Consider the following 13,321-nt stretch of genomic DNA (forward strand, 5'->3'; position numbering starts at 1 on the left):
ACAGATTGTAATCATGATGTCTTTTTGACATTTTTGTCACAGGTGGCAATGGCAACAATTGTATGAAGATGTCTATGTTCGAGGTACAGTAATGGATAAAAAAAAAAAATGGAAACACCTGGCTGACAGAGGGACAATAACTATATTGAAAGTGACGGTTTCCACATGGGTGTGGCCCATGTGTTAATAAGCAAATAACATCACAGCATGCTTCGCGTCATGTATAAAAGGCTGCACAGACCTGCTTGCCTATAATTATGGCTAGCATGACTGCAAGAGGTGGCCTCCATGATTTTGAAAGAGGGGTGATTGGTGGAGTACGTTTGGCAGGAGCTTCAGTGACAAAGACAGCTGAACTTGTTGATGTTTCACCAACAACGGTGTCAAAAGTGATGCTGCCATGCATCTCCGAGGGAAAGACATCATCAGCAAAGGGCAACAGTGGGCGGAAGCGCATACACCAGGATCGTGATATCCGTGCATTGATTTGAAGTGCAAGGCAAAACAGGCGAGCAACCGCAAAACGATTGACTGTAAATTTCAACCTGGGGCGCGAGCAGCTAGTTTCATCAAAAACGGTCCGCCAAGAACTTCACTGAGCAGGATATCAGTCGGGTTGCAGTGCACAAACTGCTCATCATACCTGGCAATGCACGCTTGTAAGTCCAGTGGTGCAAATAGTACAGGCAATGGCCTAATGAGTAGTGGAGAAATGTGATATGGTCAGATGAATCATCCTTCACCATGTTCTCAACAAATGGACAAGTGCATGTGTGGCACCACCTGAAAGAACTCTACAACCCTGAGTGCTTGGTTCCAAGAGTAAAGCCGCTGTCACACCTTGAAGATTTAGCCAGCGTATGCCGACATATGAAAAATTTGTCTAAAACGCTGGCACACGTCGAATACGTTATGGGTAAGTTTTGTATACATGAAGAGCATGCTGAAGCACGTTGGCATACGTCATAGTACGCCGAGCTCGTCGACAAATTTTAACATGCTCAAAATTTTTCGACGTATGCCAGCATACGACTCACACGTTCCGCATCCGCTGGCCATAAGTTGTCGGCACGTTACGCGATCGTTGACACACGTCGACGCACGTTACTTGTAAGTTACTCATAAGTGGAAACACGTCGAGGTAATGTTTAGCATACCCGAAACTTATTTCTATCCTATGAGTAACGTGTTGTAGGCACGCTACGCGATCGTTGACACACGTCGACACACGTTACTTGTAAGTTACTCATAAGTTGAAACACGTCGAGGTTATGTTTAGCATCAGTGTTCCAGACTCCATGGCTTTGTTTTTTGTTTTTTCTTCGGCATGACGGTGATGTTGACACTTCGATTTCTAGTGCGGTTATAATATAATATATTTAATAGGCTGCCGCTCAACGATTTAAATCATAACCGCACTAGAAATCGAAGTGTCAGCATCACCGTCATGCCAAAGAAAAAATAAACCAATGTCACCTGCAGGGTGACCCGTATCTTGCCAAAAGGTGACCACGTGTGACTTCTTTAAGGTCACACTGAGGTGAACAGAGCTGCTATCCATCAGGAGCGACTCCTTGAGGAATATCTGCCGACAAGAGATTCCGATGAGAATCGTTCTACAGAGTAACCATGAAAAATATGCTTTTGCCTCATAACGTCACCAAATGACGTCATAATGCCTCAAGCGTGACATATCTAGAAAGCACTCATCGAGGTGTTCAATTTGAGGTACTGCACAATATGGTTCCAAAAACTTGAAAATTTGACCTTGGGGTCAAATATGTTTGATCTGAGGCGCAAACCATGAAGGTCAAGGCCAATCACCACCAAAAATTAATCAGCTGAGCGCCAGACCATGAACTATATTCCCATGAAGTTTGAAGACGATCCGATCAAAATTACTCAAAAAATAAGGGTTTCGTCGACTCCCCTGATTTGTGACAAAGTGACCTTGACCTTTGACCTTGACCTTCAAAATTTTGTGCTCTGAAAGGGACCTCTATAGGCCTCTGATATGCAAAGTTACAAAAATTTCCAATGATAACTGTGCTCTGCAGAATTTTTTATACATGATTTCAGACAAACAAACAAAAAAAAAAACAAGCTGACGAACATATCTTGCAAAAACTTCGTTTTGGCAAGATAAAAAACAAAAAAAAAACATGTAGTCTGGAACACTGATGGGTTCCTTCTGTGTGAACCCCATTTTTATATACCAATTCCCCTAAACGCTGCCAATACGCCATTATACGGTAGCTGAAAGTTAGTAACACGTTCAGTAAGTTCTGTAGTAGTCCGGAAGACGTCAAATACATCTACATACGTCAATATGCGTTGGAGATACGTTACACATAGGTTCAAACCATGTTACTCATTGGTTCAAAGCACGTAACTCATAGGTTAGAAATGGTTCGGGTACGCTAAACATTACCTCGATGTGTTTCGACTTATGAGTAACTTACAAGTAACGTGTGTTGACATGTGTCAACGATCGCATAACGTGCCTTCAACTTATGGCCAGCGTATGCAGAACGTGTGAGTCATACGCTGGCATACGTCAAAAAATTTTGAGCATGCTTAAAATTTGTCGACGTGCTCGGCGTACTACGACGTATGCCAGCATGCTCTTAATGTATACAAAACTTACCCATAACGTATTCGACGTGTGCCAGCGTATTCGGCAAATTTTTCATACGTCGGCATACGCTGGCTAAAACGTCAAGGTGTGACAGGGCCTTGACACTTCGATGTCTAGTGCGGTTATGATTTGAATCGTCGAGCGGCAGCCTTTTAATAGGCTACGCCACATGATTGTGGGCGATATGCTGCCGCGCTATGCATACGTTAGACCAGGGGTCGGGAACGTGTGGCTCGCGAGCCAGGTGTGGCTCTTTTGATGATTGCATCTGGCTCGCAGATAAAATTGGAGTTTGAAACTTTGAAAGCCCAATATTTCTCGCGGAAGCTTTACCTATAGTTTGAATGGTGTCGTGCTTCATTCATGTGCAGGGCTGAACTTGCCAGAAGGAGAGAAGAAAAAACGCCTCCGAATTGGCTGAAGCGGTTTTTGTTTCGTCCAGTCATGCGGCCGAGGTGACTCGTGATTTCGGTTCCTCCGATGACGTGCCGCCGCCGACACGCGTTGCGGAATTCATCTCGACCAATCACGTGCCACCGCTGAGGTGACAGCATCCCAGAGTCGGCCGGCCGCGCCGCACCTCTCGAGTATATAATCCCGTGCGCAGGCCAGCCAGACTCACTATTTGCCAAGCCTCAGTTGGCTCAACATCTCCCTCTCTCTCTCTCTTACTTGCTCAAAGCTAACCCTTCGACGAAGAAGATGGCGAAAAGAAAAAAAGATGAGGAGTATCGTACATTTCAGGACGAATGGGCCGAAGAATTCGCCTTTGTGGAGAGAGCAGGTTCTGTGGTGTGTCTAATTTGCAATGACAAAATTGCATCGATGAAACGGTCGAATATAAAGCGGCACTTCGACACACGCCATGCTACCTTTGCATCAAAATACCCTGCGGGAGACAGCAGAAAGAAAGCGTGCCAAGAGCTACTGAGCAGGGTGCAAGCCAGCCAGCAGCAACTCCGCGTATGGACCCGGCAAGGTGACTATAATTCCGCTCGCTTTACTGGATCTTTAGCAATAGTGAGGAATGGAAAACCATTCACAGATGGCGAGGATGCTAAAACGTTCATGCTGGATACAGCCAATGAACTTTTTGATGATCTTCCGAACAAAGACAAGATAATCAAATGGATACAAGACATGCCTCTGTCGGCAAGAACTGTTCATGATCGTACCATCATGATGGCAAACCAAGTCGAGGAAATGCAAGTGAAGGACATAAATACAGCGCCGTTCTTTTCCCTGGCTTTGGATGAGTCAACAGACGTAAGCCATTTGTCGCAGTTCAGTGTGATTGCAAGATATGCTGCTGGTGATACACTGCGCGAAGAAAGTCTTGCTGTTCTGCCAATAAAAGGGTCCACAAGAGGTGAGTATTTAGTCAAGTCTTTCATGGAGTTCGCTCAAGAAAAAAAATCTACCAATGGATAAACTTATCTCAGTGTGTACTGATGGTACTCCGTGTATGGTGGGGAAAAAACAAAGGATTTGTGGCGCTTCTCTGTGAACATGAAAATAGACCCATCCTAAGTTTCCATTGCATTCTACACCAGGAGGCACTTTGTGCTCAGATGTGTGATGGGCAGCTTGGCGAGGTGATGTCGCTGGTCATTCGTGTGATCAACTTTATTGTTGCCCGAGCCTTAAATGGTCGCCAGTTTAAAACACTGCTGGATGAAGTTGGAAATAACTATCACGGTCTGCTTTTGCACAGCAATGTGCGTTGGTTGTCAAGAGGGAAGGTGCTTAGCCGTTTTGCGGCTTGCCTGAACGAAATCCGGACTTTCCTTGAAATGAAAGGGATTGAGCATCCTGAGCTAGCCGAAACTGAGTGGCTCCTCAAGTTTTACTATCTCGTGGATATGACTGAACATCTGAACGAGCTCAATGTGAAAATGCAAGGCATTGGAAATACAGTGTTATCCCTTCAACAAGCCGTGTTTGCTTTTGAAAACAAGCTGGAGCTCTTTATCATGGATCTTGAAACAGGTCGTTTACTACATTTTGAAAAACTGAGACAATTTAAAGATGCATGCACAGCAAGTGAGCCCACTCAAAACTTTGATCTCCACCAGTTAGCTGGCTTCACGTCCAGTCTCCTACAGTCATTCAAAGCACGCTTTGGAGAATTTCGTGAGCACACTCGTCTTTTTAAGTTCATCACCCATCCAAACGAGTGTTCACTGGACACAGCCGACCTGAGTTACATTCCTGGTGTCTCCGTCAGAGATTTTGAAGCAGAAGTAGCTGACCTGAAGGCCTCAGACATGTGGGTGAATAAGTTCAAGTCACTGAATGAAGGTTTGGAAAGAATCGCACGACAGAAAGCGGAGTTGGCGAGCAAGCGCATGTGGACAGAAATGAAAAAAACTTCAACCCGAAGACGAGCTGATTATCAAAACTTGGAACGCGCTTCCTGTCACATACCTCACACTGCAGCGTGTGAGTATTGCTGTCTTGACCTTGTTGGGATCTACGTATGCATGTGAGCAGTCATTCTCACATCTTAAAAACATCAAATCCAACCTACGATCACGTCTAACGGATGAAATACACAAACTGGTCTGGTCCCATACACAAACTGGTCCAACACGTGGAACATGTCTTTCAATCCAGACAAATCTCACACTCTCACTATGTCTCTTCGAAAGGACCGTTTACAAAACCCCCCCATCCACTTTCTCAACAATCCTCTGGAAGAAGTCTTTTCTTTCAAGCTTCTGGGTCTCACTATCTGCCATGACCTTTCCTGGGAAAGTCACATTTCCAACCTTGCCTCAAAAGCCAGTCGCCGACTGGGAATCCTCCGTCGTGCAAAGTCCTTCCTCGGCCCTCTTGAGCTCCTGACCACTTACAAAGCTTTTGTCCGTAGCCTGATGGAGTACTGCTCTCCCCTCTGGGCTGGTGCTCCTGCCTCCCACCTTTCTCGACTTCACGCTGTCGAAACCAGGGCTTTTAAGATCATTGGCATCTCCCGCAATGAAGCTGAGTCTTTGGGCCTCTCACTCAATCACCGCAGGTTGGTCGGTGGTCTTTCTGTCTTCTACCGACTCCTCTCCAGCCTTGCCCCCTGCTCTCTCTGTGATTTGTCCCAACCACATTTCCACAGGGCGCTCAAGGTCCGCCAACAACCCCCTTCTGGTAAAACTACCAAAATCACGAATCACTGCTCATCTTCACTCTTTCATTCCTCTTTTTTCCCGCCTTTGGAATAAACTTCCTCACTCTATTCTTTCCCATTCTTCCCTCCAGGCTTTCAAAACAGCTGTTCACCACCACCTCTTATCTTCCCCCATCCAAATCCTCGATCTTTTCTACCCCCGATAATCCACCCAAGCCCACTTCCTTCAATTCTCCTGCTTTCCTTCCTGAAAGTCCCTTTAATGTCCATCTTCCCCTCGCCATGTTCCCCGTCCCATCCCCATCCCTCCCCCTTCCACAGTTCACCTGTGTCTGTTCCCCAATGTTTTGTCCCTTCCACTCCCGCCCCTCTTGTCTCATGCCTCCTTGCTGTGAGTTGTGTGTTAGCTCTCATACGAGCCTCGACCAAGGTATACAAAAAAAAAAAAAAAAAAAAAAAAAAAAAAAAAAAGCCTCAACGCTTGCATGAAGCTTAACCTCACCAAGTACCAACCAGACTACAAAGCCATCAGCAAATCCATGCAGCACCAGAAGTCCCATTAATGGTGAGTATTATAATAACATTATTTAAAATAATAAATTCAGAGGCTTATTATACTCACATTTAGTTGAATTCAGTCTTAAAATATATTATATGGCTCTCACTGAAATAGATTTCCAAATATTTTGCTTTCATGGCTCTCTGAGTCAAAAACGTTCCCGACCCCTGCGTTAGACTATCGTTGGGCATAGGTTGTGAATGCCAACAACACGCTAAGCATTCGTTGGTATAAGTTATCTATGTTATCGAAACGTTCTGTGTACATTACTAATACGTTATGCATACGTCCAACTCGTTATGAATACGCCAAAAACTGAAGAAGAAAAACATCAATAGTTCAGCATACGCCAGCGTTTTACATACAATTTGATACGTTGCCATATGCTGGCGAAAACGTCAAGGTGTGACAGTGGCTTAAAGCATTCTGGTGGTTCTTCAATGTTGTGGGGGGAATTTTTCTGGCATGGTTTTGGTGGTCATTCCCTTAGATGGCAAGGTCAATGCCAATCATTGCTTAATGGTACTGAGTGATCATCTTCACCCCATGTTGAAGCATTTATTTCCTGCCGGGAGGGGTGTCTTCCAGGATGACAATGCCCTCGTCCACAGAACATGTGTGGTTGCCCAATGATTTGATTAACATGACACTGATGTTATCCATATGTCATGGCCTTCTCAGTCACCAGATCTGAAGCCAATCGAGCAATTGTGGGATATTCTGGTACGACACCTGAGACAGCATTTTCCACCTCCAAACAGGTGTGAGTTGATTGACTTTTTCATGGAAGAATGGTACCACATCCTTCCTGCATAATTTCAGACGCTTCCTCCCCTTCTCCCCCAAACTCCTTCCCCATACAGATTAATGATCTCACATCGGCTTATTTGATAAATTTGATTCAGTGCTTTATTATTTCATGTATACTCACTTACAAAAGGCCACATCTTGAATTGATGAAATGCCAGCTGAGATGGGCTGGACACTTTCACGGGAGGGGGAAGGGGGTGGGTGCAAGTGCCCAACCCAATTCAGCCAAGAATAGCAAAAAGAGAGAATAATAGCAAAGAGAACAGATTGGTTGAGGGAGCACAATAACTACCGGTAGACCGTGGTTGAGATTGGAAGGTTGTGTTGGGAGAGATGTCAATTCGGTGGGGGTGGTTGGAGAGTGGAGAGAATTGTCTCAGGGAAATGGAGGAGTATCATGGTCAATGCAGGGCAGAAGATTGGTGCAATTGGAACTCACCCTTATAAAGGGAAGTTAGTGAAGAAGGAGAAAAGGATTAACATAAATATTATATTTGCATCAAACTCTTCCCTCTAACAGTGCAATGAGTAGTCATTCAGTTGCTGGTCGTTTCATCCTATGCGGAAAAGGAGGAGGTGTAGATATGTCGCTGCTATGTTCCCCCTCCCTCCTTAACTCGCAAGCAAATGCAAGAAGGAAGGACAGTTGGCTTAACATCCTCGCCAAAGGATTGTGTAATCACTGATGCAATAAAATATCATTGCACCAAGATGGGAGTTTCTTGTCAGGCCAGAAAGCAAATCCATGGTAATGCTCAAAGGGGAGTATGCTATTCTGCAAGCACCATGTGCAGTGTTTCTTCCCCTCACCCCTCAATACAGTTGAGTATACGTATTGGGGCTGATGGATAGCCTGGTGGTATGCCCGCAGACCTTTGAGTTGGCAAGTCTCAGTTTGAAACTTGACCCACATATAAACCCTCAGAGCAATGCATGTGTGTGTGTGTCATCCATCATATACTGTAGATGTTAAGCCGGAGAACCTGCCTTCCAGCACTAGTCATTGGTAAAGGATAAATATCCTACAGTGTCTCTCGCAAAGAGTAGATCAGTTATCATCAGTACCCTGAACAAATTGCAAACTCCTGCTACTTCTACGTTGAACATCATGTCTGATTCATGAAAGACTGAGGCCAAATGTGTTTATCGGCTGATCTCGCAAAAAGGTTTCAATTATTGGGGCTGTTTATAGAGTGGTAGTTGTGGGCCCAAGCATTATCAATCTACAGTTTTGCAACGATTTTTAGATTTTCAACAGTTGTAAGATGAGCAAACAAGCTTTGCATCGTCTAGGTCTTGGCTTCATGGAGAGATGTTGTAGAGATGAAGAACAGACAAACGGTCATGTTGCTACATTTGCCATTTTCTTGTGTTTTATCTCAATGATAAGCCTTACTTGCACAAATAAACAGGTATGTTTAAGTTCATGGTACTTTGACAAGAGTAAAATCAAGTCTCCTTCAATCTACTATGAAATGTGATGCATGTTTAAAAGAAAAGAAAGACACACAGTGTCAATATAGGCTTTCAAATGGTGAGAATCCAAGGAGTTAATAGGCTGTTGTCACAATTGGAACAAATGATGAACTGGATCACCAAAGTTGTAAAATCACCAAAGTTGTTCAATTACAGGTGAGTATGAATAAGGAGCATCAATGAAATGGGTCCCGAGCTCACCCATTTGCTTGAGGGGCTCCGTTATGTCTGAGCTCTGCTTGAGTTTCAGGACGGGTAGCGTGATCTGGACACTGACATCATGAAGTGCATTCACGATGTCCGTGATAAACTCTGCTGAGAGGCTGTCCACGATTGCGCTCAGGTTCTTGGTGATCTCTTTGGGCAAGAATAACACCAAAATGCTGTTGCCAGGCAATGGAAGCCCTCCAACCTGTTGTGAACATGCAGCATGGTTGACATTCTTACTGCAGGACCTCGCACAATCTCACTTTTCAAACTTGTATAAAACTTTATGCTGTGTAATTGTAACTATGTATTCATGTGAGGTACTCATAGTCTCACCCCCCCTAAATAGTTAAGGCTATTGTAACTTGCTGGTTATTTCTTTCCACATCAGCTGCTGTTGGCTTTGTTTTTGTACAGTATCAATACATGAGTTCTAAACTTGTTTATGTAAACTATTACAAACGTATATGATTATTGCATGTTGCTCCTATTCCCATTCTACTGGTGGTGGACTCAACCGCTCTCCCTCATTTAAATCCCTGTATCCAGCCCTAAAATGAACGACCTCACAGTGCAGCTCGGTGTCAAAGCCATATTTCATGGGCATGGAGTCCTGCGTTAGGAGGGGCACACGTTCCGTCAGCTCTGCATCCCGGTGGAAAATTCCGTTTGTTTTCTCAAACTGCAGCTCAACTGGGATGTGGAAGCAAAACAAATGTGCACAATATCTAATTTTTTTATTTCACGTTGAAACATACTCACGTTAAATCCATTGTGACAGGAGCGGAGAAGCATTTATTGATCAGTTGGCACTTGCAGACCGGTGCAGCACACACACAATAAACCACAACAAGAATCATTAATGTAATCTAAAACAGGTATGCTACATCCCCTTTTCTTTCAGGAAAACGAGCGTAATACCCAACATCCCACCCTCCAGTGACACAAACACACACACACACACACACACACACACACACACACACACACACACACACACACACACACACACACACACACACACACACACACACACACACACACACACACACATTTTCACTATGAGTAAACTCACATGCAATTCTGACAACAACTCAACAAAAAAAGCCTCGGCCTCTCCCTCTCAACCCTCTCCCATCTTTACTCTTGCATGGACAGACACACGCACAGCACCTTTTACAGCAAAGACAAGTCAAGCAAACCAATTTACTTCTCATCATTTCATATGCAGTCTGTTAGTGCTGGATGCATCATTGCTGGGAACACAGCTGTGCCACCGATGCATTGCCCCTTGTTTCCATTAAGCTGGTACAAAAGGGACTCAAACTCAACACTCTAAGATCTTAAGCCAGCTAGCTTTACCGGCAAGCCAACACCAGACTTGTATATACTTATAAAGTTCACAAACAATATCAAATTCAGATTGCATGAATCAATTCTTTTTCGCATGAATCGCATGAATTGTGATAGACAGACAGACTTTCCACAGGGCCAACCTTGGTCGATGGGGGTGCGCCACAGAGATGCAGTCTCAGTCCTCACAACATAAGAACGTGGGCTGTTGTGACATGCCTCTACCATAGCTGGTATCCAATGCCTGGCGTCTGGGGTAGCATTCTGAAACTTGTGCAAATACCTCTGACTTGTACTAACTTCTAGAATCACTTCGCAACTTCTCTGGAATGCCATGTATACAAAACTTCACTCCCGCAAGCTTCAATCATAAAGTGAGCTGTAATGTCCTTGAGGCAGTCTACCTCCACAGGCTTGTTGTAGTAGTAGTTGTGGTCATAGTAGTTGTATATATATATGTATATATATATGTACTGTTTTGCTTCGAAGTTGAAGATGTTGCTTCCAAGTTTGATGAATGAAAGATCAGGTGTATAAGTTGGCAAGAGGGGCTCAAGTTTTGGGCTCTTTGAAAATCTGCACACTGCAACAACTCAGAACAGTCTCTTAAATTTCAGAGTTCATTGAGGGCCAGTGTATGATGTCACGAGCATGCTGTTTGACCTTGGACACTACAAGGTGCGATTCATGGACTAAGCTAAGCATTTTGGGTCTGAGGCTTGGTGGGATGACAAGGCACATGTCTTTGTAGAAACTGGAACTCACTTAGTCAGGCATTCGAACTTTGTGATGTGACCTTTGGCGACCATGTCTTGTGGCTTGTCAAGGATTCTCTCCAGCGTTGCTGGCTGGCTGCAAGGAGGAGGTACTATTCCCTTCAACATGCTTCATCCAAGAAGTTCAAGGAAGAGTTGCAGTGACCTTGGCCACTTATGAAAACTCAGAGACTGCTGGTTTCTGATGCTCATCAATTGGAGGTTGAATAGAGAGAATTTGGCGAGCATGCCAGTAATGCCTCCGGCTTCGAGCGAGCACCTGATATTACGTTCTCCTTATCAAGGTCAGTTATCTAAAAACTGGCCCTCGTAGTCTTGTTCTTATGAGTGGTGGGCAGCGTCATGGTCCCTATGTGGTGGATAGTGTGATTGGAGTAGGTTTTCAGAATTTTCTTTGACTGCTGGAGATCATTTGGTGCTGGGCTGACTGGTAGTCGCTGAGTATTAGCGCGTTGCACCAAGCACCATTGGAGATCAGGAACTGAGTCATCTGATCCAGTAACATGACAATCTGTGCCCACTTGTCACGACGATGACTACTGCTGCCTGGTTGTTGAGTGTATATCATACTGAAATACATAATTTCTTGTCTGTCTCTCTATCTGTCTGACTGCGATACATTCAGTCGTTACTTGTCCAATCTCAACCCAAACTTTGCAGGGGGATTAAGGGTCACATGCCCCTCTCCCCAAAGGTTTTTTTTTGCCTTGGACGAACTCCGTGTTAAGGTGTATAAATAACTTATCGTGGTGTTTCATGGAGTGCATCTACCAGAAGTTACAAAAATATTGTAAGCACAAGCTGCAGTATTCAGTCGATTCTGTCCAATATATGATTACCTTTTGAAACAGTCGCTACTGTTATTTAACACTAAACTGAAAGAAATTTGGAGGAAACCTGACATCCTTGAAGCATTTGAAACTTATCGAGTCCCCCACAGACTGATGGATCTGAGCCAACTGGACTTGCTTGGCCTCTATGTCGGCTGCAATGCTACGCCGCAATGATCTTGAGCTAATAAAGGTGCTTAAAAGTGTCTTTACGCATGAATTATGCACCGCATTGCCTGTCCGATTTTATTTATTTATTTATTTATTTTGAGCCATCCAATTATATGTGAACTGCATGTCATGTATGGATTGTTTCATAACATATCTTGCGGCCTCACATGTGATTCATCCTGGCCATGTGTGACGTGATATTGCCCCTGACACCCTTATGGCCCAATTGTGACCTTTATTTGACGCATAACCCCATTCCTAATGGTCACTTGCATTGTTTGATACATGCCTGAGGGATATTTGGAGAAAGGTGGATGTACTTAGTCATGGGGGGTTTATATGCTGAGAGTCGCTGGGCTGCACACCGACCAGAAGTGAAAATGATTCTCACCAGTTATACAATTCCGTCAAGTCATGGCCCACTTCTGGTGATATTCATGATCAGATTTCTCCAAACATCCCGATGCTGCACTGCTTTCCGAAGCTCTGGCAGAGACAGCTTGGTTGTAGCCGTGATCCCATCCATTAAGCACAAACAAGGTCTGCCTCTTTCTCGACTTGCCTCAATCCATCCTGGCATGGTTGACTTCTGTAGTCATAATGATGTGGCCAACCAAAGTATGATAGTTTCAGTTTTAGCACCAGTGCTACTGATTCACATGGTGGTCTAACTTCTTCAAGCACTAATTTGTTTGTTCTTCTTGCAGTCCATGGAAATTCTCGCATTCGTCTTGAACACTGGATTTTAAAAACTGCCAATCCACAAGTGGTGCCAACAAGACAAAATTGACGTGATTTCTGAATCAACAGAAATCCTGGTAAAGATCACGACGATCCTAGTCGATCGACGGATGTTCAAGGTTCGATGATGCCATAATTGGAGACTGATGAATGACGTGAATATTCTCAAGATTTCAAACAGCATATAACTTACTCCTGCAGACTCCATTTTTCCAGAAGTGGAAAAGCATTTATTGACCGGACGACTCTATCCATCCATCCAATGGGACCAGACTCGAATATAGAGCATCGGTGCTGCCGAAGCAGTCTCTTGGGTTATTGGTCACAATCCTGGATGGGTCGCCACTCCGACATGACTATCTATACAACACAACAACAATAATGTAACCTTGTACCGATATGTTACAAATGTATCCTTGTTCATCATTGCTCAAAGTGGTGCTTGTCACCTGTAATTATCAGGTTATTCATCAATCTGCAAGTTACCATTCTCTATATTAGCTTTCTTTCATGGGGCTGTCATATTTCTCGTAAATGGGCACATAGATGATTAATCAAAGCATTAAACATATACTGTATATTGCATTGAGAAGAAGACATATGAAGAAGCCTGTCCAGGAATGTGAAAGACGAGAATGT

At 44.1% G+C, this 13,321-nt stretch overlaps 1 protein-coding gene across 2 annotated transcripts in view; it reads right to left on the reverse strand.

The window, feature by feature from the left end:
- Positions 1 to 13,321, reverse strand: part of LOC147028740 (pigment epithelium-derived factor-like) — a 95,164-nt gene that overhangs the window by 1,245 nt on the left and 80,598 nt on the right. For both annotated transcript variants that reach the window (XM_085879415.1, XM_085879414.1), the window contains 2 exons: positions 9,377 to 9,504; positions 8,806 to 9,016 (listed from right to left, as the gene is read on the reverse strand). In XM_085879415.1, coding sequence (XP_085735541.1) covers positions 8,806 to 9,016; positions 9,377 to 9,504 — 339 coding nt within the window. The remainder of the gene's footprint in view (positions 1 to 8,805; positions 9,017 to 9,376; positions 9,505 to 13,321) is intronic.

This window comes from Eptatretus burgeri, chromosome 4 (genome assembly GCF_056783735.1).
Source record: "Eptatretus burgeri isolate ZD-2024b chromosome 4, Ebu_testis_v1, whole genome shotgun sequence".
NCBI lineage: Eukaryota > Metazoa > Chordata > Myxini > Myxiniformes > Myxinidae > Eptatretus > Eptatretus burgeri.